The 24,525-nt window shown below is 35.0% G+C and overlaps 1 protein-coding gene across 1 annotated transcript in view; it reads left to right on the top strand.

Moving 5' to 3' along the window:
- LOC132562591 (uncharacterized) overlaps positions 1–21,874 on the top strand; it is a 42,532-nt gene extending 20,658 nt beyond the window's left edge. The window contains exons 4-5 of the mRNA XM_060227346.1: positions 20,206–20,401; positions 21,056–21,874. Of these exons, the coding sequence (XP_060083329.1) occupies positions 20,206–20,401; positions 21,056–21,832 (973 nt within the window). The 3' untranslated portion in view covers positions 21,833–21,874. The remainder of the gene's footprint in view (positions 1–20,205; positions 20,402–21,055) is intronic.
- The last annotated feature ends 2,651 nt before the right edge of the window (positions 21,875–24,525 follow it).

The raw sequence follows: 24,525 nt of genomic DNA, 5'->3' as shown, positions 1-24,525 counted from the left end.
TCCCTCAAGCTCCCTCTAGATCTGTGATTTCTCTCCATATCAACCCTCTATGCCACACCTCACTGTCCCTCAAGCTCCCTCTGTATACTGCTACATATTGTAGGTGGTGCTATTAGATAAAAGCCTTTAGCAAATATATTGAACACTGTGTGTAATATATTTATATATGTGTGTGTCCTTTTATCCTGTGTCAGATAGTACTACCAGGTAGAATTTAAATCTAGGTCGATCTTTAAAATATTGAAATAGTTAAAGTCGTCTTTGTGCACTGAATCAGCCCAGGGTTTTTAATACTTGATCTGTATGAACCCTGCAGATCAACACAGCACACAGATCAATCACCAATCAATCTGGACATGATGAATTTATTAATGTTATTTTAACGACTAGTCAGAAGGAAATCTTATCAGGTCTGTTGATCTCTGGAGGTTTCGGAGATAAAAGTGTTCAGTGTACATTAATCCCAAATTAATCTGCCATGGTAGCGTAACTTTGGATGGTTTAAACACACCTAGGGACAGCAGCATACCTTTGAATTGTTCAGACATACAAAACTTATCGGACGTCTGTTGTGTCTTTTGAATTTAAATCAGTGTTTGTTATCTGTTTTTGATTATATATTAATCAGCTTGATGGGGGCTGTGTATTAATTATCTGTCAGATTGGTGATATCACCTTGTGGACGCTGTCAAAACAGTGATATAGACATGTGGTACACTGACAGAAGTGCGATACCAACCCTGCGTATGGTGACCAACCAATTTACAATGACGTGTAATAGTTCTCGGCACACTTGATCCACACATATATATCATCAGCTAGCTACACAAGCTTAGTTTTTAGCTATTGTGCATGACAGCTCTTTGGTTCGCCTCAAACTCTGAGGATCAACTTTTCAAGTAGTGCTTTCGATAATTATTTTTATTCCACAAGAAAACTGAAGCATTTGTTAAAATTCTTGCCGTGGATTCTATGTAGCTCTTTCAAACTGTGGAAAAATCATTATATTACATTATACAGACTTAACAGATTGGAATAAGAAGTTGTTCAATTTTCTCTCTTTCCACGAAGTACTCTGTGAACAAAACATACTAGTGATAAACTTTCGCCCTTGTTTAAAACTACAAGATAATTACTTGTGTTGTTAGACAGTGATTAAGTGGTTTGAGTATTCCAGACTCTAGAAACATACTCATCGTTACAAAGTGGTACTCAAATAACACAACACATAACTGTTAATTGCTGAGCGGATGTTTATACAAAGAAACCAAAGATGTCCATTTCAGAATATAACGGTACGTATAATTGATCTAATAACCAATATGTCTTGGTATTGTCTTCAATGTTCTGGGTAATTCTATTATCAATGACTAAAATGACGATGAGTAATTCTACCTTTTTAATTAACATTGAGTAGGTCACCATTTGGGTGTTGGTAATGTGTAATTTCATCTTAGTATTGATCTCTTTCTAAAAAAAACAAAAACAAAACAAAAAAACTGGGGTAGACATTATTTGTCCATAGAAATCCACTTAATTGTATGGTTTTAAAGGAGCCGGAAAAACAGCAATTGTAAAGGTAGTCGATACAGTCTAGAATTGATTGTAATTTTTCCTTTATTCCTGCTGTCTTGAGAAAGATATATTGAGAGTAACTATTTAAAGAAAGACAATACAAACAGAAATTATTCATAGGATGTCCAACATAATTTTGTAGTGTATATACATTGGTATTAGTGTATATACATTGTATATTTGTGTTGTAATATTATGACACCATGTGAACAAATTGATTAAATTTTGAGCAAACCACAACAGAGAAAGCTGCGCCATAATGCTGGTGGATTTCTTACTGTGAAAGCTCTGTTATGGCTTCTAGTTTGTATAATCAGAAAGTATGGTGTGGTTCTTTGTCACGACCGCGGAGTTTCCGTCGAGTGGAAGCCAAACTGAGTATTGTCTCTCTTGTTGATTCATCTCCTCTTTGTGCTTTTGAGGATGTGTAAGTATCACTAGTCTGCTGTACTGTGCCTGAAACTAAAATATCGGGTGTTTTTTAAAGAATATTGTTGATATCTACAATAGTTTATGTTCATTTTTCTAGCATATAGAAGCATTAATTCTCATTTCTAGTACAAAAATTCCTGATTCTGCTGGGTTCAATTTAATGTGTACAATTATTGATTAGTTATAAAAGTGGTCATTTTTTATGTCTCTAACAAGCTGATAGCACTATAGGTCTCTCTGCTGCGTATAATATAGGAAATATCTCATTTATTCTTTCCTTTTTCCTTATCTTATTTCTCCTTTTTACTTTCCCTCTTTTTCTTCATTTTATTCTTATTGTTCTTTTTTCTTTCGTACTTTCTTTCCTATTTGATTTCCTCTCCTTCAATCTTTTTCCTAAAAACCAAATATCCCTGACAATAAAGCATTTTGCAAATGTATCATGATACATATTGTATTTTTAATACCATATAAGGGATTAATAAATTATCTCTGACTTAAAGTCAGCCTTTATACATTACAGGATAGTAAAACAAAATTTGCACACAACTGAAACCGATTTGGGTTGGCTTATTACCAGGCATGGCCCATATCATGAGATAAATGTTGTAATTTTCTGCCCAGAATGCAGGTGTATCTTTGTACCATTGCATTGACACAGCAATAAGCCAAGGCTAGGTAAATAAGCAAATAAGCCACACCATGAAATAAGCCAAAGTTTACATGAATTAGTGATTTTAAATTGGTCCCTGAACTTATTGCAAAATAGATGCACTGTGGAAACTGACGTTTGAGAATATCAGTTGTTGAAACAAGAGTATTCATGGCATTTTAAGGTCACCTTTTCTAATACCCTTCATATGGTATTGTGCCTCAGTAAACAATTTAACACTTTCAACTTCTCAAAAACCCCTGATCTGATTTCAGTGAAATTTTGCAGAAACCTTCCCTAGCCTAAGATGAACCTAACTTGTGAAATATACAGTCCCCCCCAACCTAGGTCTGTATTTTAGAACTAGGTATATGTAATTTTTCATTCATAGATATTTTTCAAAATTAGAGTAGTGTGTCTGTGGGACTAACTGTCATTGCCAATAAATGGTCAATATTTGACTGAGAAAGTTAATCAATAGAACTGGGTAGACACTAAGTAAATGTTCTTGGTACACTCCATGCCTTAACTGACTATGAGAGACGTACCTATATGGAAATGGGCTGTTTTTTGCTTGACTTAATGATTCTTCAAACAATTAGACAAGAATGATTTTCAAAAGTTTGTCAGCTTAAAGTAGGCCCTTAAGAAGGCATACCTGTTGGAACATAATTAAGCTGGTGGTACAGGTATGGAACTCTGTACTCCAGATGTTTTCTTTCCAATACATCATACTTCTGGTTTTTTATTTAAAGTCTTTTTATGTTTATAGTACCAAAGTTTATTCATTTATCCACATTTCTTTATCAATTTATTTATGTAGTACTTTATAAATAATTGGACAATTTTAAGCCTCACATGCTTATAATGAACAACATTCAATGAGTACATGAATAGAACTTGTCCAACTTTTGCTAAATTGATATTTCATACCTCCTGCAGATCAGGTGTAAAAGAAATAACATGCTTTGCTGAAAGCTGTTAAACTCAGCTTGTTTAAAGAGGCTTTGGGCACAAATGTAGGAAACCATGGAGATTTTATAGGGATTTTGCAATAAGTTCAAGTGATCAAGTAGGCTTATCACAGAACATTGAAGTGATATTTGTTAGTATTTCAGAACAGTAGTATATGTTTATAAGGGTGGGCTTATTACAAGACATGGGATTGATTACGTGTATTAGGACACAAGTCAGGTTAGATTCCAAAGTAGCAGTAAATGAAGTGAACTAGCTCAATGTATTAAAGGTAATAGCTGGCCAAATGTCAAGGGGGAAAAATGTGTACCAGTCATTTACATTCATGTAAAATTACATATCATATGATATATAGGACAAAAAACCATACCAAAATATGTGTTTTATTGTCAGTTGTGAATTAGTGGATTTTAATTGGAGTAATGGATCAATGTGTAATGGGTTTAAATGTCTGCCTTGTAATAGTAATTTACGCAAGTGTATCACACATAACGATCGGTTTGAAATATATACTGTATATCTATATTAGGAATTTATTTCACAGTCAATATAAAGCTTTTTGCGTCATAAAATAATATTTGAGGATATTATTAATATCTCTTTTTATCATTTCAATCTCACTTTCAGTTAAAACGTTCGATTCATTTACGTTAATATTAGCTTCACTAAATTACTGTCCATGTGTTTACTAGACAAGATTTTATTAATGTCTTATCAAATCAAATAAATGCTCTTGTAGCCTGTTATGGAAAATTTGATTTATCAAACATAGTGGGCCCATAAAATATGGTGCATGATGGGATGAAAAGGATTTGAGAAAGGTCAATAGACACATCATAGATACAGGTATATATATTATGCTTGTGAAATGTTAATTTATATCAAAAAAGCATTTCTAGCTCACCTGGCCCCAAGAGGAATCAATGTTTCCAGGTGAGCAATATAGGTGATTATATCATCTCATACTGACCATGGTTGTTGGCCCGGATAGGATGATGCAAGGGGTCTTACTGTGGGAGGAAACTGGAGTACCCAGGGAACTGTTACGTGATTAGGCAGATGACATCATGCCTTTTCATATCCAAATTCAGGAATTAAATCTCTGCCACCAAGGTAGAAAATAAGGGTGCATTTTCACTGCACTACGTACCTTAATAGGAGCCACTTGTTAATTACTTTTTATGTAATAGACATTTTTTAAGATGAATCCGGTATAATTCAAGAATGTGACCCATTAAGTTCATTAGTGATACCAGGTTTTAAGGTCAATTTACTAAAGTAATACATTGGTATATTATTTAGTGGAGTCTTTCAGGATATCCATAAAGTTGTGTTTTATTGTGAATGATGTTTTAAGATACCAGGTAAAAGGTTTTATATGTTTCTTTCTTTGAAAAAAATGTGATACCTGAGTCATACCTGTTATACATAATTTGGCACCTTTTCAAAAGATAATCAAATATTTCTTCTAAAACTGATTTCATTTCTAAAATTTAACAAAATGTTCATATTAACATTTATCTGATCTGTCTTAAGTTACTTCCCTTTGTTTCACTTGGTCCATGTAGCATTAGATGAAGAGTTTAAAGTGCACTAGTGTCCTTCCCCCTCACTCCTCCATCTCACTACTTCCCCCTCACTCCTTCCCCTCCACTGCTTCCCCCTCACTCCTCCCCCTCTACTGCTTTCCCTCACTATTTCCCCTCCACTTCTTCCCCCTCACTCCTCCCTCTCACTCCGTCCCCAGCACTCCTCTCCACTGCTTCCCCTCCACTCCTTTCCCTCCACTGCTTCCCCCTCACACCTCCCCCTCTACTGCTTTCCCTCACTACTTCCCCTCCACTCCTTCCCCCTCACTCCCCCCTCTACTGCTTTCCCTCTTTCCTTCCCCTCCACTCCTCCCCCTCCACTGCTTCCCCTCCACTGCTTTCCCTCCACTCCTTCCCCTCACACCTCCCCCTCTACTGCTTTCCCTCTATTCCCCTCCTCCACACTCCTCCCCCCTCTACTGCTTTCCCTCACTCCTCCCCCTTGACTGCTTCCTCTCCACTGATTTCCCTCATTCCTTCACCTCCACTCCTCCCCCTCTACTGTTTTCCTTCTATTCCTTCCTCCACACTCCTCCCCTCTACTGCTTTCACTCACTCCTTCCCCTTCACTCCTTCCCCCTCCACTCCTCCCCCTCCACTCCTTCCCTTCCACAACTTCCCCTTCACTCCTTCCCCCTCACTCCTTCCCCTTCACTCCTTCCCCCTCCACTCCTCCCCCTCCACTCCTTCCAACTCCACTCCTCCCCTCTACTGCTTTCACTCACTCCTTCCCCTTCACTCCTTCCCCCTCCACTCCTCCCCCTCCACTCCTTCCAACTCCACTCCTCCCCTCTACTGCTTTCACTCACTCCTTCCCCTTCACTCCTCCCCCTCACTCCTTCCCCTCCACTCCTTCCAACTCCACTCCTCCCCTCTACTCTTCCCCTCACTCCTTCCCCACTCCTCCCCCTCCACTCCTTCCCCCTCCACTCCTCCAACTCCACTCCTCCCCCTCCACTCCTTCCCTTCCACTTTTTTCCCCCTCACTCCTTCCCCTCCACTCCTCCCCCTCACTCCTTCCCCTCCACTCATTCCCCCTCCACTCCTTCTAACTCCACTCCTCCCCCTCACTCCTTCCCCCTCCACTCCTCCAACTCCACTCCTCCCCCTCCACTCCTTCCCCTCCACTCCTTCCCTTCCACTTTTTTCCCTCCACTCCTCCCCCTCACTCCTTCCCCTCCACTCCTTCCCCTCCACTCCTCCCCCTCCCCTCCTCCTCCTTCCCCTCCACTCCTTCCCCTCCACTCCTTCCCGCTCACTGCTCCCCCTCCACTCCTTCCCTTCCACTGCTTTCCCTCACTCCTTCCCCTCCACTCCTTCCCCCTCCACTCCTCCCACTCCACTTCTTCCCCTCTACTCCTTTCCCTCCACTGCTTTGCCCTCACTCCTCCACCTCCACTCCTTCCCTTCCACTCCTTCCTCTTCACTCCTTCCCCCTCTACTCCTTCCCTTCCACTCCTCCCCTCCACTCCTTCCCTTCCACTCCTCCCCCTCCACTCCTTCCCCTCTAATGTTTTCCCTTACTCCTTCCCCTCCACTCCTTCCCCTCCACTCCTCTCCCTCCACTCCTTCCCCTCTAATGTTTTCCCTTACTCCTTCTCCTCCACTCCTTCCCCTCTAATGTTTTCCCTCACTCCTTCCCCTCTAATTTTTTCCCTTACTCCTCCCCCTCCACTCCTTCCTCCTCCACTCCTTCCCCTTCACTCCTTCCCCCTCCACTCTTTCCCCTTCACTCCTTCGCCTCCACTCCTTCCCCCTCCACTCCTCCCCCTATACTCCTTCCCCTCTAATGTTTTCCCTCACTCCTTCCCCTCCACTCCATCCCCCTCCACTCCTTTCCCTCTAATGTTTTCCCCCACTCCTTCTCCTCCACTCCTTCCCCTCCACTTAATCTTTTACAGCCCCTAGAGGTGTTGATATCTTCAGAAAAAGGGAGAAAATGTGATGCCCTGTTCAATAAATCCTTTCAATTCATTCACTCTCAGATTTAGTGTTCTGATGGTGTAGTGGTAACACACTCGTGTTTCACCTGGACATCCGGGGTTTGATTCCACATATGTCAACATATGTAAAAAGGTATCTGGTCACCAAACTAATGAGATTTCCAGAGGTACTCTAGTTTCTTCCACAGTAAAACTTTTCACATGCTTACATCTGTGTGAACAACACATAGTGATTATTACTATTAGCTGATAGCTTGTTTTGTATTGAAATAAATGAAATTCATAATTATAAATGATACACTTTTTATAACCAGAACTATATCTGAGTTTACCTTTAATTTCAATCCTTCTGATTTTGGACACTGTCCAGTTGTATGAACCCTAATAACAGGTTAAATAAATCGTTCTTGACCAGAGAACAAATGAATGAGGGATTAACCAGTATTTAAACATGTTATTCACCGATTCAGCTTCTGGTCAAATCTTTGTATTCCTACATAACACTGTATTGACTTTAATGATCCATAAATACTGTTTAATACTCTCTGTATACCTATTAGTAAAGACTCAGTAAGTCAGATGTTGTTTACAGTTACACTCCTTATGGCGATATGGGGATATACAGAGGATTTCTATTTTACGGATTGAGAACTGCTTGATTTTCCGTTCATTATTGGTAACATGTTTGATTTTCTGTAACAGAAATGATTTGATTTTCTGTGATGGAAATTGTTTGATCAACTGCGGAACTTTTTTACTTATATTAAGTACATCCTATCATGTACAATATTTTGTCATGAAACAGATTGTTTATATTAAACAAATTAACAATTAGATAAGGAGATATATTGTGTAAAGTATTTAGTGACTTGTGACTGCCAACAACATACAAAATTACAACCATTTCAAATATGTGAGATATGTACAACAAGGATAACAAACTATTGGAGAAAAAGCACTTTTTCTGGATGTGCCTCTCCTGAATTGTGAAAGACCAAAAATCAGCTGAAGTCTATCTGAGCCGTTTGAATATGCCGTCGAATGTTGGTCCATCTCATCTGTTCTGTCAATGCCTTGTCAACAAACACATACAGGAAGACCACATACAGGAGGACCTGGAGGAGGTGAACAGAGGAGTATGGGAGGATGTAGAGGAGGAAGTGGAGGATGATGAAAGAGGAAGCAGCTTGGAAGATGCAGAGGCTGAGGTCAATGATGTTGTACCCTGGTTCTATGCCAATCAGTTTGACTCAGTGGATGAAATTCCATGGTTTGTCCAGGAATTCATTGAAGAAAATATCAGGTTAGATATGTATACTGGTAAACAATGAGAGCTGAAATGACCAAGAATTTTCTATAACAATATTTTGATACCAATATACATTCTGACTAAATATTAAAAATTGCACAGCTGGAAATGAATTAAGCACATGTGTTTACACACAGACACAATCTAGCTTTGGTGCAGACCAAATAGACCTGAACAAAAATCTATTATAGCGTAAATATCAGTGTTAGATTATATCATATATTACGTTGAGACTTTAACTGTACTTTTTAAGATTTAAAACACACAATTTACCAAATTTGAATAAAAAATACAATTTTGTTTCATTTGTGCTCCATTAGTCCAAAACCTACTTTTCCCCTCACTGCTGCTACTGGGGGTTTAAAATTTCATTATTTCCCAGTTACTGTAGGGAGCATGTCAGAGAATTTGAAACATTTTTCCACGCTTACTAACATGATTTTTTTTTAATAGATTTTGAAAATTCACTAGTCATGACACTGTAGATTTATGAAAGCCTCATGATCAGTGTTTAATTTTATTCTAAAGGAAATCTTGTACACCTGATTTCACAGCACCTTTACATCAGTATTTGTTGGTATATATATATATAGTAAAAGATGTATGACAAGATCTGAGTACAAACTAAATCAACTATATATTTTCCTGTGGAGTAAACAAATCACAATTTACAATTACACCTGTAGCTTTATTTAAAGGGCCCTTTGAAAATCTGTTTTGTGTTGTTTCAAGCTTACAGGTGACTTACGTTTAAACTCTATGTCCCTGTGATATCGTATCATGTTTTTCTATCGTTTACAATCAGTGTAAACAAGGTACCACACACTTTAAGCTTTTTTTTTCTTGTTTTTCTTGGCAGTGAAATATTTTTCAATAAATACAAATCAGCATTATTTTATTGTCGCATTAAAGGCTTGGACTGATGGAAGCATTGTATGAGGTTTATCGTAACTACACATTGGGTGTTAGGTCCACCACGAATAAAAATACGCTTCAAGGAATTTGCATAATCAATTTTTGTTATAACATGTGAACCAATGAATATATATTCTCCGAATAATGCACATTACAACAATAGTTTATTGTCCTTTGTAACAAAATATCACGCCGTACGTAGTTCATATGGTCTGTAGCCCTTTTATAATTGTCGATAGAACCAATTGATTGGTTTCGAGTTTGTCGAGGTGTCAACCGATCTGTTATCATTCATGAAGAGAAATATATTCAGGATTACATTATACAAAATGATGGACGATACAGGTAAATATTTTCATGTAATGTTTTGGTTTTTATCAAAAGTTGTGCTAGAAATTTTAAAGTGAAATTTATTGTTTAAACAGTTAACTTGGGTTTAGAATAGGCCATACAGAGGTAGCTCTTTATTATTTCAAAGGGTATACCCACCATGGAGTTGAGAAGATTATCAGTTCTGTTATGGAAACAGATAGTACAAAAGTGAATATGTTTTTGTATGCGGTCTTCATACGCGTGAAAACTTGACACAAAAGGGGCTAGAAATTGATTGACAATATTGAAATGACTGACAATATTGAGAGGGATAAACATACATGTGTAGAAGAGTTCTGGTTGAAAAGAGATTACTTACCCACAGGAATCAATACTTAACATTACTGTTACAACTAACCTCAAACACAAAAGTTTGTATACTCATTAGAATTTTATATGTACTTTACTGACCTATCAAATGTGAAATCTCGCGATGGAATTGGAAATAGCTAATGTTTGTACAAGTTAAGTTACATGAGGTAGGTGTTATACAGGTGAGAATCCACAGTACCTTACCAGTATTATGCTGTGTATTGCTCTGGGCTTGGTAAACTTAACTAGTTAACAAACAGGATGAAGGTAGGTAGGTTTTTTGTTATAACCATTGATTTTTATAAATGTCTTCTTGCTAAGTTTTCTATGATTGGTTATTAATTTGTCTAAATCAATTATAGAGAACTTGAACTTTTATTCAAGTAAAATCAGCCTAAATTATATGTTACAATCAATACACGTCATGTTTACCTTGATTTTATCAATTTCTTTGCATTTTTCATCCAAGTTAACTGGACTGAATATACAGCTGAATAGTGCATAATGCTCTGTATATATATTTGTGTGTAACATTGACAAAAGAGTTCTCACGTTTACTTTGTATTCGTCGTTGGGACTTTGATCAGCAGGACTACGGTACATGTATCTATCATAACTTTGGAGATTTATTCCATGGTTGAACTTTGATACTTGAACACTCAGTTATCATCAATTTTTGCTTTGAATTTATTTAATGTTCACATTTTCATATCAGCTATCAATTTTCACTTCAATTTTGCTTCATTGTAGAACTTTGAATATCTCAGTTGTCAACTGTCATAAATTTTGTGATTTAAATTCATAGCTGTATTAATCTTCAAAGTCAATTTATTTCATCTGAGAATGATATTTTAGTATTTTATTCATACATTTGTATTTGTTAATCAAAAGAGAAAAATCATATTCTACCTCATTACCTCTGCAATAAACCCATATGTGACAAACACATTGATCTGACTCACAGACAGGGGGTGGGCTTATTAACAGGCATGGGTTTATTGTTGGATAAATACTGAAACGGTGTGTCTAGACTGACGCAGAAAAAGTCATGGTACATGTATACTTAATACTGATATAACCTCTCAAATTCAGTTTAGTGGAAAATTATGAACAATGTTTTACCATTGTTCCTTAAGTAATCATACAGTTTATTATTACCGTAATTAACTAAAATGTAACTACTGACTTCTATATCTACCATAATTCATCCAGATAAAGATATCTCTGTATGACAAATGGTCTCTTCATGAAGTGACACTGTTTATGGTATAGGAAACTCATAGAAATATTTCTATTTTGTCCATTTGTTTTTAACTTTTGTAAAGTGAAAGTCTTATAAAGTTTACCATAATTTCAGAAAATATCTTAATTGTCAAAAGTGTTAAGAAAAGAAATCAAACTTCTTTTCTAAAATGTGTTCTGCAGGATCACATTTTGAATTTAAGATACCTTTTCAATTTACTGCATATATCCAGTGATAAGCCCATGCCTTATAATATCATCTTGAGGCATCTGTTGCAGTCTGGGTAGAAAAGCCTAGTATGATTATAGCATTACCCAGTTGTAATAAGTTCACACGTCCCTGCTTTGAGTCACATTTTAGGTGTTGGTCTCTTCGACTTATTATAGGAGAAACATATGGCTTGTAAATATATACATCTCTGAAAATAAGATATGTCTGTGGTGTAATATACTGAAGGAGTAGAGGTGTCATCAAATGGATTGTCTCATCTTCTGTATGTACATTCCATTGAAATTTTTCCCCCATTTAACATTTCTTATAACTTCTATACCTACATGTGTAATAAAAAAAAAATGATTGGTTGCAGACTTATAAGTGATTTGCTTACACACAAATGAGAATGATTTAAAGAAACATATCTGGTACTTCTGAAGAAGTTGTGATCCAAATTTTTAATTTTTTTTTCTGAAGTTTCTTGAAAAAAAAAACCTTTTTTGGATGTTATTGAAAATTAAACAGCACTCACAATGATTCTTTGTCTACTTTAACAGAGTTCATTGTAATTCTTCCTTCGCTGATCTCTACAAACAGGTTTTGACATAAAAAAAATAGCATGCTTCAGCAATTTTTCCAAATTAGAAAAAGTTTTCTCAAGTAACGATGAATTAAGATCTGCAATTGGTAATAATTTTAAAAGGTTAAATTACTTCAGACACATTTAAATGCTACTCTCTGCTATCGAGGATGATTTTCAAAAATCTTAACAAAAATGACATATTAGACAACATAGTTTATAGGAACTTTTTCAATACAAGTTGAAGTTTTTTCTTTGCAAAATGATCATTTTGTTTTGTATTGATGTGAAGAAAAAAAGAAATATTTGACATTGATGTTTACAGGAGCATAATTAATACAGGTTAAAAAATGTTTTCTTTTTAAGAATGACTTTGATATGACTATATCTGGATCAAGTTTTAGTAACAGGGACAAATCATTTCAATAGGTTTACAGACCCTTTGGGTCTATCCAACTGCAGCTTTACGATATCACTGTGTAATCAATTTCCACTGAATGTAAACATGTCTTCTCTGAGTTTGTTGGCATGTAACATAAGTCACACATGGGAATAGAATATCAATATTTAATTTCTGATTAAATCCTCTAATCTAAAGTGCATTTGTTTTGTGTACTAGAGATAAGAGTTTAAGTTTCTGCTTAATATACTGGTCTGTGAGAAGTAACATTCTGACCTAGTCTCACAATTCAGCAGAGATTTACTATTGATATAATACAGCGGGCTTATAAAGCAATGTCTTTTGTTTACACATTTGTGCAAGTGTTCGAGTGTTAGCACTTACAAAGTAAGATTACATTGAAGATTAGTAACACGATTTATTCTTATTTCTGAAACAGCTTGAGATTTTGAAGACATTGGGGTTTTGTTACAATGTTTTATGGGCCCACTTTCCGTTTCACATGCAGTATTGCTAGTTTGTGATAAGTGATTACTGGAGATATGTATCTCTAGCTCCCATTTACTTTACCAATCAGACAGTTTACAGGTCATACACTGTACCTGTAATTAAGGATATTTTACAGGTGTGTACCTGTTGTTTTATATCTATACCAAGTGTTCATGCACCTTACCTTACCCAAGAAGTAATTAGTGACTGTGGCGTTAATGCAAAACACTGGATTTTTTTGTTTTTTTTTTATGGATGTTGCAAACCTTAAGTGAGGAATTTGGTAAAAAATCTCAGGTGTAAACTTGATGCTAACTTTAATGTGTGTCAATATTGAAGGCTGAATTTGGTGCAAATTTCAAGTGTACAATTTATTACAAATCCAGGATTTAGATTTGTTAAAATCTTAAGAGAGGAATTTGGTGTAAATCTTAAAGTTTGACATTTGGTGAGGAGGTGAATCATATAAAGTGACCTCAGGTGTCATTCACCTTTGGACATAAAGGTGAATCAAGTTAGACAAAGCATACCCAGCTCAAATTATGGGGCCTGTTAAAACAGTGAATGTTTACCTGGACAAAGCCCTAAAGGATGTATTACCTATGAAGATGCTACAGGTAGCACAGGTAACATATCCTGAACTCAGCCCACGGGGGGAGACAGTTTATCCCCTTTCGGTACGAGGGGAGGAACTTTTGATCAGGTAAGTTCTTTCAAAATTGAATCTCCATTTTGAAAAGAGTTCAAGTTCAGAAAGAACTGTAGAAAGTGATTTATGAACGGAAATAGCATTTAATGAATTAAAATACATGTATAACATTGATTATCTGTGCTATTATTAATTGTACACCTATATATTCCTTTCTTCCTTTCCTTTCTTCCTTTCTTTCTTTCTTTCCTTCTTTCTTTCTTCCTTTTCCTTTCGTCCTTCCCTCCCTTCCTTCCTTCCTTCCTTCCTTCCTTCCTTCCTTCCTTCCTTCCTTCCTTCCTTTCCCTTTCTCTCGTTCTTTCTTTCTTTCTTTCCTTCTTTCTATCTTTCTTTCCATTTCTTTCTATTTTTCTTTCTTTTCTTTTCTTCCTTTCCTTCTTTCTTTCTTTCTTTCTTTCCCTTTCTTTCTTTCTTTCTTTCCTTCTTTCTTTCCTTCTTCCTTTCTTTCCCTTTCTTTCTTTCTTTTTTTCTTTCTTTCTTTCTTTCTTTCTTTCTTTCTTTCTTTCTTTCTTTCTTTCTTTCTTTCTTTTCCTTTCGTCCTTCCCTTCCTCCCTTCCTTCCTTCCTTCCTTCCTTCCTTCCTTCCTTCCTTTCCCTTTCTCTCTTTCTTTTCTTTTCTTCCTTTCCTTCCATTTCTTTCTTTTTTTCTTTCTTTTCTTTTCTTCCTTTCCTTCTTTCTTTCCATCTTTCTTTCTTTCCCTTTCTTTCTTTCTTTCCCTTTCTTTCTTTACTTCTTTCTTTCTTTCCCTTTCTTTCTTTCTTTCTTTTTTTTCTTTCTTTCTTTTTTCTTTCTTTCTTTCTTTCTTTCTTTCTTTCTTTCTTTCTTTCTTTCTTTCCTATAGGTACGACTATACCAAGGTGAAATGTTGAGTGTTAAGCTTAAGCTTCACTCTGTAATAATGTGTTTGATCTTGGCTTGATAGAGAGGATTAGAAACCAAAATCTGTCAAAGTTGTAGATATATTGAACTATGTGTACAACATTCAAATGAAACTGTTGAAGAAATTAATGCTTTAAAATATCTCCGTCCAATAAATACATTGGAAGCGATTTTACTGCATCAATACCTTATGTGTTTAAGTGTAGATTGTATATCTCAGTCCTTTGAAGCTACCAGAATTAGCTTATATCTGAACAAGATACACAGTAATATAATATCCCCTGGCTTCAAAGTTTCCTGACTGCAGGGAGCAAACTCTTTTGAAAGTTTCAGTTCAAAGTATAGAATGTGTATAGGAGATATACCAATTTTCAACTTTTAATGCAAGCTGCTGGCTAATACAACTACAAAATCAGATTTCAACACTTTCCTCCCACTGATGTTAATAAGCTATTGTATTTTGGGGAAAATATACCTGTCTTTTGTTGAATTCAATTCATCAACTGTTTGATTTGTTAACAATTTTAAGGCTGTAACAATCTTGGAATCTTCATGTTTTTGACCACGTAATATCCTTGAACCAAACAAAGGTCTTGATGTCCTCATAACATCATGATTTTTCCACTTGAGGTCTGTTTCTGGATTTTTCTTTATTCTGATACACATATACCACGAAATGGTTTTTGATGGGTATTCAATATAGGTATCAAAAGAGATGTAATTGTGAACATTGTGAATTCAGGTGCATGTATATGTTTATTGATAAAATAGAGTTGAAATTCAAATATGATGTATACTGGGAATATAAAATACAAAGCTTTTGCTCAACAGAATAGCAAATTCAAAATGTCAGCTGACTAAACATGAATTCAATATCTTAAAATGATTATTTGACAAATTGAATTGTTATTTGACAATGACAACAGAAAAAGAAAAAAGCACAAAAAAACTTGTTACAGATTTTCCTTATAATTCCTGGATTACAGGTAGATATTGATTTTTATAAAATCTATAAATCAATATATAAAGCACTCAGTACACACATAGATTTCTGTGTGTAAATACATCTACTAAAGTGAGGAACCTTAGCAGGGCTTTGTAGCCACCATTCCCCAAAACTATGTCTGTGCTCTGATATTTACAAGGGAATGTTGGCCATAGAAAATCCCAAACACGATATCAAAGTCCCAGCATATTAGACGAGGATTAATGGACAACATGTTTTTCCGTGTATCACACTCAGAAGAATTATCACTATCTACTGGTCCCAGATCTCCCGGACAGAACACTTATGGAATTCATAAAACACTTTCAAATTTCCACAGCACTTTTCATTTTAGCATTATCTCATCTAGGTGATACTGAAGTGTTTGATTTGAATGATATTGAGAGTTTCTATACAGTCTATATCAGCCAGAGTGAATTCTATAAAGTAACTCCATTGTTCTCGGGTGGTGAAGTTCTCTATCGATCCTCGCATGTTTAATGGAAACAACGTGTAAGGTGTGAAGGGCTTCCATTGCTGGAATAAGATAACACATTTTTGACAATGTTCTTTTATCCAGTTTCTTTAGCTACGGAATTCAGGTAGGATATCATTTTTTTCATGTCAGTTATTTGTAATATTGGATTTTTTAAAATTGATTTGTAGATGAAAATGCTCAAGTACTGTTGCATAGCTTTTTTCAAACATGTTGGATTATCTAGAATGAAAATTCAAAGCATAAAAAAGCAGCCAACAACCTGAAAGTCAAGGTCATGGACTTAATACAGCATATGTTACTAAAGGTATCAAACAGCAAAGATATGAATGGGCTTATTATGAAGCACGGATTTAATTATTTCCAGCTGTAAGTTTAAATGAAAGTCTCTGCAAAGTTTTCATTGATATGTACAAATATGCAATTGAATGTCATGTGATATAAAGAGAAATGTTACATAAACAGTAGCACAAATTTTCTTTATTACAATTGAAGTTTGATTTCTAATCAAATTTGTCCTTGCTGGTAGGTACATATATTGAGATTAAGATACTGAAGAACAATCCACTTTTGTCATAATGGAAAACTTTGTTTCAGCTGATACAAACTGATCTGATATTTATGACATTAAGTAGAATTAGCTGTACATGTACTTCTTCTGAAGGAGCTTTTTGAGCTGACAAAGCTGGTGCTTATTTAAATGGCTGGCATTAATTATTTTTGTATTTAAAATGTTGAAATATAATATTTCCTCATTAAAAATACCACAGATTTTGTATCTAATAGGTAGGGAAGTATTTTGGACCGTGTGAGAGAAGAGTGTGAAAGTAAAGGGATGGAATGGAGATATCAAGGGGAGTTAAGGGAAATATCACGGGGGAAATAATGGAAATATCAAGGGGAGATAATGGAGATCTCTAGGGGAAATAATGGAAATATCAAGGGGACTTAATGGAGATCTCAAAGGGAAATAATTGAAATATCAAGGGGAGGTAATGGAGATAGAAAGAGGGAGAGAATGAAGATATCAAGGGGAGATAAATGAGAACTCAAGGGGAGATAACGGAGGTCTCATGGGAAATAATAGAAATAGCAAGGTTAAGTAATGTATATAGCTCAGGGGGAATAATGGAGAAACACATGACATGCTCATTGATCGGGGATGTCAACCTGGTCTAGAGATAAGAATTAAGGTTTAAAGTTTATTAATGCTTATTTTTATATTTGGTCACACATATGTTTCTTTCAAACCTTGAATTAAACTCTTGACTTTGCATACCTGGATACCTGAGGTTGTGTATTTATTATAACAAATGTTTTATGACCTACCCTTGCTTATCTTTTATCTATATTTGTGCTTAACAGATTTCAAGGACATTCCATCATAGGTACAAAACTTTATACTAACCCAAAATTCCTAAAATTATATTACATGTATAGTGAATGTTACAATATCGACGGGGTAGGTTACTTTAATGTCCTGATCTATAGGTTCTGACTGAAGTAGCTTGAGGAGAGTATACTTCAGAGCTCAATTACTGCCCAATATGTTGTTCAGTAAGGAAGTTACCAGCTACTACATGGAGAGTCTCCACCTCAAAATGATCCTGGCTATTCATGGGGTTCTAAACCCAGAAAGTAGATCAAATTTCATGAATTACAGAAAAACAGATGACACAAATTTCAAGTTAATGAAACAAATGCTTAAATTATAAATAAAAGGGAAACTATACAGAATAGATGTTTGAGGAATACTGTGTGTTTAAGAAGGGTAAGCATCATATCTAATTTAGGTTAATCAGTGAAATGGCATGTTCCTAAACTAAAGCCCAGGGGAATGACATTAAAACCACGAGCCATACTAACAGGCATCAAACCTACCTAGATCTGAGGCATACCAAACTGGGCCTCATTTTCTTATGTGATCTTAGACATACCAATCTGAGGCATACCAAACTGGGCCTCATTTTCTTATGTGATCTTAGACATACCAATCTGAGGCATACCAAACTGGGCCTCATTTTCTTATGTGATCTTAGACATACCAATCTGAGGCATACCAAACTGAGCCTCATTTTCTTATGTGATCTTAGACATACCAATCTGAGGCATACCAAACTGGGCCTCATTTTCTTATGTGATCTTAGACATACCAATCTGAGGCATACCAAACTGGGCCTCATTTTTTTATGTAGATCTTAGACATACCAATCTAAGGCATACCAAACTGGGCCTCATTTTCTTATGTGATCTTAGACATACCAATCTGAGGCATACCAAACTGGGCCTCATTTTCTTATGTGATCTTAGACATACCAATCTGAGGCATACCAAACTGGGCCTCATTTTCTTATCGAGATCTGAGAACTACCAATCTTAGCCTCATTCTCTTACATAGATTTGTGGCATACCAAACTGAGCCTCTTTTTCTATGGATATCATGAGATTTCCATTCTGATAAAATCTTCATCAACTGTAATTTTCTTGAAGTCTTATGTTTCAAGTCTTTTCCATAAGCTCTTTTCTAATTGAATTAAGATTAGAACATTGTTGGTTTTTAATCTACTGCATGAAAAGTTAACACCTTGAAATTTACTGGGACAACACTCCAAATTCTTAATGAAACACAAAGGTAATGGAAAGTGTATAAAATGTTTACAAAATATTTTACCTGAAACGCAAACATACAACTCAAGGATGTATTTTACGCAAAGAAACACATCGTTTGCTGATATTTTGAAAAGACTTTGATAAGAATGATACTTGAAATGACTTAATCCTGGGAATAATAATTCAAATTGATTAATCTTAGCAAGTATTAAAGAGGGCTTAGGGATATGATTTAGAATTAAATACAAGTAAACTTCATGACTGCAGGTTACATTGGAGTATTGTACATGTGTCAGCTACATGCTTTGTTCTGTCTGTTAATTACTCTCTCTGCTTTCAACCTGGATTCTTTAAATTGTGAATTTTAGGGACTTTTTATCAAAATATATCACAATGATAATCTTAGAATTTAATCGTAAATTACATACATTCTGATAAATTTGTTGATAATTAGTTTAACTCAATCAATATATGATTTATGATAATAAGATATTTAATTTTATTGTATCATTATCATGTTGTGGAACTCAATGTTTAAAAAAAAAAGGAAAAAATCGGAGAAAAAGAATTCATGGAATGCTAAATGTGATTGAATTATAAGATCTGTTTTCAGTAGAATATTTCAATCTACATCAAAGTTAGATTCCCTATTTCAAACCTACATTAACAACAAAGAATCTCACTAATTACTGGTAGGATAATCACAGGCTTAGATCTGCCCAGATTACAGTGTCCTGTTGTTACACCATCAACACAGCAGTATCCCTTTCAAAATGGCTATAGAATTCTTTTTTTGAAAATAACCTAAGATAATTTTAAACGAACTTTGAAAAACTAGCTCTAAATTGGTTTGTGAATTTCTGCATTGAAAACTCTTTGGGTACTCCCTTACTAGATGGTATTCATATTAACAGATTTGATCTTTAAATGAGAGGTTTTTGTGTAAGGTTCACAATTTTAACATAACCCTCAACTAAAGTAAATATTCTGTTTTGACACTTGAATTTTTTTACTGCACTGATTTACATGCACTGGAGAATGTGTTTAATCAGATGAACTTTAATTCAATTATTACAGGAGAGATTTTAAAATCAAATTTTCAGGGATGCATCTATTTATGTTTTATGTTTAGGTGAAAAGCAAATAATTTTTATGGCACATTGAATTTGTGATTTGTGATGGAAAAGTATATTGCAATTTGTCTATATAGGAAGATTCACTGGCATTATTAGTTGCAAATTGAAATACACTATACATCGTGAAAGTTGTATGAATTATATCAATACTGTGAAAATAACTTGAAGTTTAGGAGGAGTATGGAGCTTTCATCAACTACAAGTGTATGGTCAATGCTGAATCTGTAGTAGAGACACAACTGTTGTAGAATATTTTAGTCTCTGCCGAAATCAAATCATATTCTTATTTTTCAATTTTCTTTTTGTTTTTTTGTTTGATTTTTTTCCAATTTGGAAGAAAACAAAATGTCCTTGACAATATGCTATTTAATATTTGACATTTTACTTTCAGAAATGCTTCCAGAGTGACCTCTGAGTCACGTGAGGCCATGTTCAAGAGAGCCATGACATTACTATCTGCACGTTGTACCAGTACAGGGCCAGGCGCCGGAGAGATGACGTTAGGGAAGGGTGAGGTGTTTGGTGTACATGTACCTCAGTATTATTATGTCACACAAGAAAAGCCAAGGCCCATGCCACCCCTCAAGGTAAGCTTGTCCTTAGAACTTTTTTTGTGAAATTTGACCTCAAAATATTAGAAAAAAGGGGTTAGGGACAAAGAGTATGATACATGTGTTAAGAATTTTAAAATTCAATGTATGATTTGTGATTTGTGTTTAGACTTAAGGTGTTGTGGTACCTTATACATCACATGTGTGATTTGTGTTTAGACTTAAGGTGCTATGGTACCTTATACATCACATGTGTGATTTGTGTTTAGACTTAAGGTGTTATGGTACCTTATACATCACATGTGTGATTTGTGTTTAGACTTAAGGTGTTATGGTACCTGACACATCATACCTATAATCTATGCTAGAGTTAAAGTGTTATAGTACTTTACACATCATACTGATGATTTGTGCTTAAGGTGTTATCCTACCTTACACTTCTTACCTGCGATTTATGCTAAAGTTCAGGTGTTATGGTACTGCACAATTATACCTGTGACTTGTGTTCAAGCGAAAGAGTTATGGTATATAACACATGATACCGGTGAATCTGTAGGAATTTTTGATAAATGCTTCTTTAAAGATTTAATCTCAAGGAAGTTTACATACATTTAAAATTCATCAGGCTGTTAACACATTGTTTACTTAGTGTTATTAAATATGATAACGATTAGATGTTGTCTATTGCAGGCTTGGAATGGCTACAATGGTAATGTATACTTTGAGCCGATACAGATTAACACTTTATCAGAAGCGCCAAACATGAGCACAGTGTCAGTCATGTCGTCCCGAACCAATGACAAACTTCACAGGATGCTCATCAACAGGAAGCAAATGAATTCTGGAAAGTTTGATAGGATTGACAGTGCAACCACACGCAGTGTTTCACGGCAGACAGGAAAATCCATGAGCATACGTAGCTCTACACGACAGTCACTCATTCTGGACAAAAAAACAGTTATGAACGGATACAATGAGAACATACAAGATGACCTTGCCCTAATTGAGGGTGTAGAGTGTACTGGAAGTCTGGCTGTTCGACCAAAGAGTGACAAAACAATGGACAAAGAAACACGGCGAGCTCTGATGTACAATAAAGAGAGGCTCTGTAAAGGTTCTGTTGTACACCGAATTAACGAAAGTCGTAACAAATCACGAATGGTACTCAAGGTCAATGGTGGCAAATTTGTGAGTCCACAAACAATGTCTCCCTTACTACGCACACAGACTCAGTACTCCCTTAGCAACCAGAGGTTGACCACAAATAGTCCTGATCCTTACCATCAGCAGTTGCCTCCCCTGGAACAATTGCGTGCTTCTGTAAGGCACATGGACACTGCGGAGAAGCAGAAAGCTCCATCTTCTTACAGGTATTCCAAACCAGTGACAATGACGGCAGAAATTAAACCCTATATAAAATATAGCCCAGATATTAAAAAATCTCGCCAGCAACCTAGTTATGTTTGAGGTGTGACGGTGAAATTACTACATGAAGAACCAATATGTTGAATGATTACACATACTGAATCAGGTATGTGTTAGTGATGTCACAAGAGTTGACGAGTCATAATATGTCAACCAATGTATTGCTTTGTTACAAATACAGAACCAGGAATTAGTAATATCACAATTAAGGATTGGTGAGTGTCAACAAAAACAACATGACCATTATTTTCATTATATTTCTTAAGTGTTAACTTTCATGTTTGGATGCAATCATTTGCCGTAACAATTGGAGACAATTCATTGTGAGGCCCAGGGGAGCTGTGATTGTGCACATGCCTGACAATATCTGGCAGATAAGGTGAAAAAATTGCACTTCAACAGAATGAAGCCAAATTTACCTGGGAGCTGTATTTGTCATCTCCCAAACATGGTGAAGTAACACTCACGCATTATTGGTAAAGCTAATTCCTTGGAGACTGTTCCTGATCATGTTTGGTTTTTAAAACAAAAATTAGCACAGAAATGTAAGACAGACATCAGTGTTATATATACACCAGAAAAATCCAATTAAGCACTAATTTTATGACAAACATGAATTTTAAGAGAAAAGTTAGCATACATAGTTGATATGATGAATACCCTTTAGGATAAAACTAGATGGTAGCCAATGTCTACAAATAGCCATAAAGATAGTAAGTGATGGATGTGGACATTTATAAATAGGTAGAAAGACCTCTCACGTGCCAACATTTATCATAGTAAAAATTGTTTAGGTACAGATATGTTACTGAAATAAGCTATTATACACATTACACTACTATCATAGCATAGACTGCATGTGGACAGATTTCTGTACACTTGTTCATTTTAAAATCATTTTACTCAAATATTCCTGTATCTGATTTCAACAAAATTCATTTTATCCAATAAAATTGGTGTACAATAAATAAACAGGAATTTATTGGAAAAATCATCCACAGAAGTAGTAAACAACATAAATGCTTTGTTTTTTACTTGACTTGAAAATACATTCGTTGATTGGCTATCATTTCTTTAATACTAAGACCATAGATTCTTCTACTAGACTATGAAGGATCTGGACAAGGATATTGTAAGTGAATAGCTAGGAGTTGTAGCTATTTAAACTTAATAAGGGGAGATAATTTCGTAATCTCCACATTCCGAACTACAACTCTTCTTGTGAATGATTTTATTTGATATGTTGCAAGTCTTAAATTTTACATTTATAGAGACCTTAGAAAAAATGTTTTTATTGTGTAACAATAGTCTACAAAGCAAATAATGTGTCTGTCTATAGCTAGATTGTTGTTAAGTAAAATTTTTTATAACAAAATCAAGATTTCTAGACATTTGATATGTTGGCAGTTAAGTCTTACTTCCAATTTTCGTGACTTAAATGTATTGTTAGTCCTGTAATCTCATTTACAATCTCAATACTTTAAGAGTTATCTCCCTTCTGGTAAAAGGGTGGTACTTTTTGTTTTGATTTTTTAATGAAAATTCTTTCTATTTTAAAAGTAGATTAAATGACCCAGTTATGATATATTGATGTGTAATGATATGATTTTTTCATCTCTGAAATTGACTACTGGTATTTCATTTTCATCCAGTTTTTCTGTAAAAAAAGGTTAGGTTAATACTAATAAAAGTAGGGGAAAAGTGAACACATCATATTGAAATTGGAAATGGATTATTCAATAGTTTTATTGATTTAAGACCCTTGAAACAATTAATTAATCAATTAAAATAATAACTTTTCTCCTTGTTGATTTTGAGTAAACAAGGAAAATGTGAAATAGAAGAAAAAAGATCATAGTATGTATTCATATGCCACACTTGATTAGTAGGGGAAGTAAGACTTTATATTCCTGTCATTTCAAATCTGCAAACAACACTCAAAATGCTTTGAATTGTATTTTTTTTGTTTTTTGTTTCTGTTGATAATTTGATTACCATTTTCAATGATATATATATTCTATTTATCATCTTATGTATAAGATAAGGGTTTTTTTCCAAAGCCATGTCAATATTACTTCAGATCTATAGATATATTGTTTCTCAATAGTGAGTCAGTAGGACATCTAACTGCCCTCAATAAATTCAAAACAGTTAAGATTTCAAATTTGATATTCTTTTGATTTTTTTTCCACTTAACATTTCAAGAAAAGAATTTTCATATCAATTATTTTTTCTTAATTAGAATTTGAACTTAAACATACATTGAAGTTTTAATTGGTCATCACAGATTATACAATTTAATTGCAAATACTTTGAGGTATCACAATGGAAGTATTCTGCTGTCATATGTAGCTGCCATTTTGTGTGCTTGACCTTATTAAAGAATATTTTATCAGATTGACAATATATTGTTGGACCTGCTAACTTTGGGGTAGGTCCTACTTGGTGTAATGCAGTATATATATATATATTGCTGTAGATATACACTGTGTGTATTGATTTTATTCTGCGTATCTGTGATATATATTTTAGCCATATTTATAAATATTTCCACTCCTAACTGGACTTGGTAATAGAGATACTGCTGTGTATATATATATATTACAGTAGGAGTACTTCTGCTCATTTCAGTATAGAATGAAACCTGTTGGTTCTGACAATCTGATGAATATACTGTTTCGGTGGATTAGACAGAATGTCAGAATACACAGGTTTTGTTTTTAATGTGGAAGCTT

Source organism: Ylistrum balloti, unplaced genomic scaffold, assembly GCF_031769215.1.
Source record: "Ylistrum balloti isolate Yb309-2 unplaced genomic scaffold, AGI_CSIRO_Ybal_v1 Utg369672, whole genome shotgun sequence".
NCBI classification, from domain to species: Eukaryota; Metazoa; Mollusca; class Bivalvia; order Pectinida; family Pectinidae; genus Ylistrum; species Ylistrum balloti.
The sequence above is the reverse complement of the archived record's forward strand: the minus strand, read 5'-3'. Positions and strand labels throughout refer to the sequence as shown.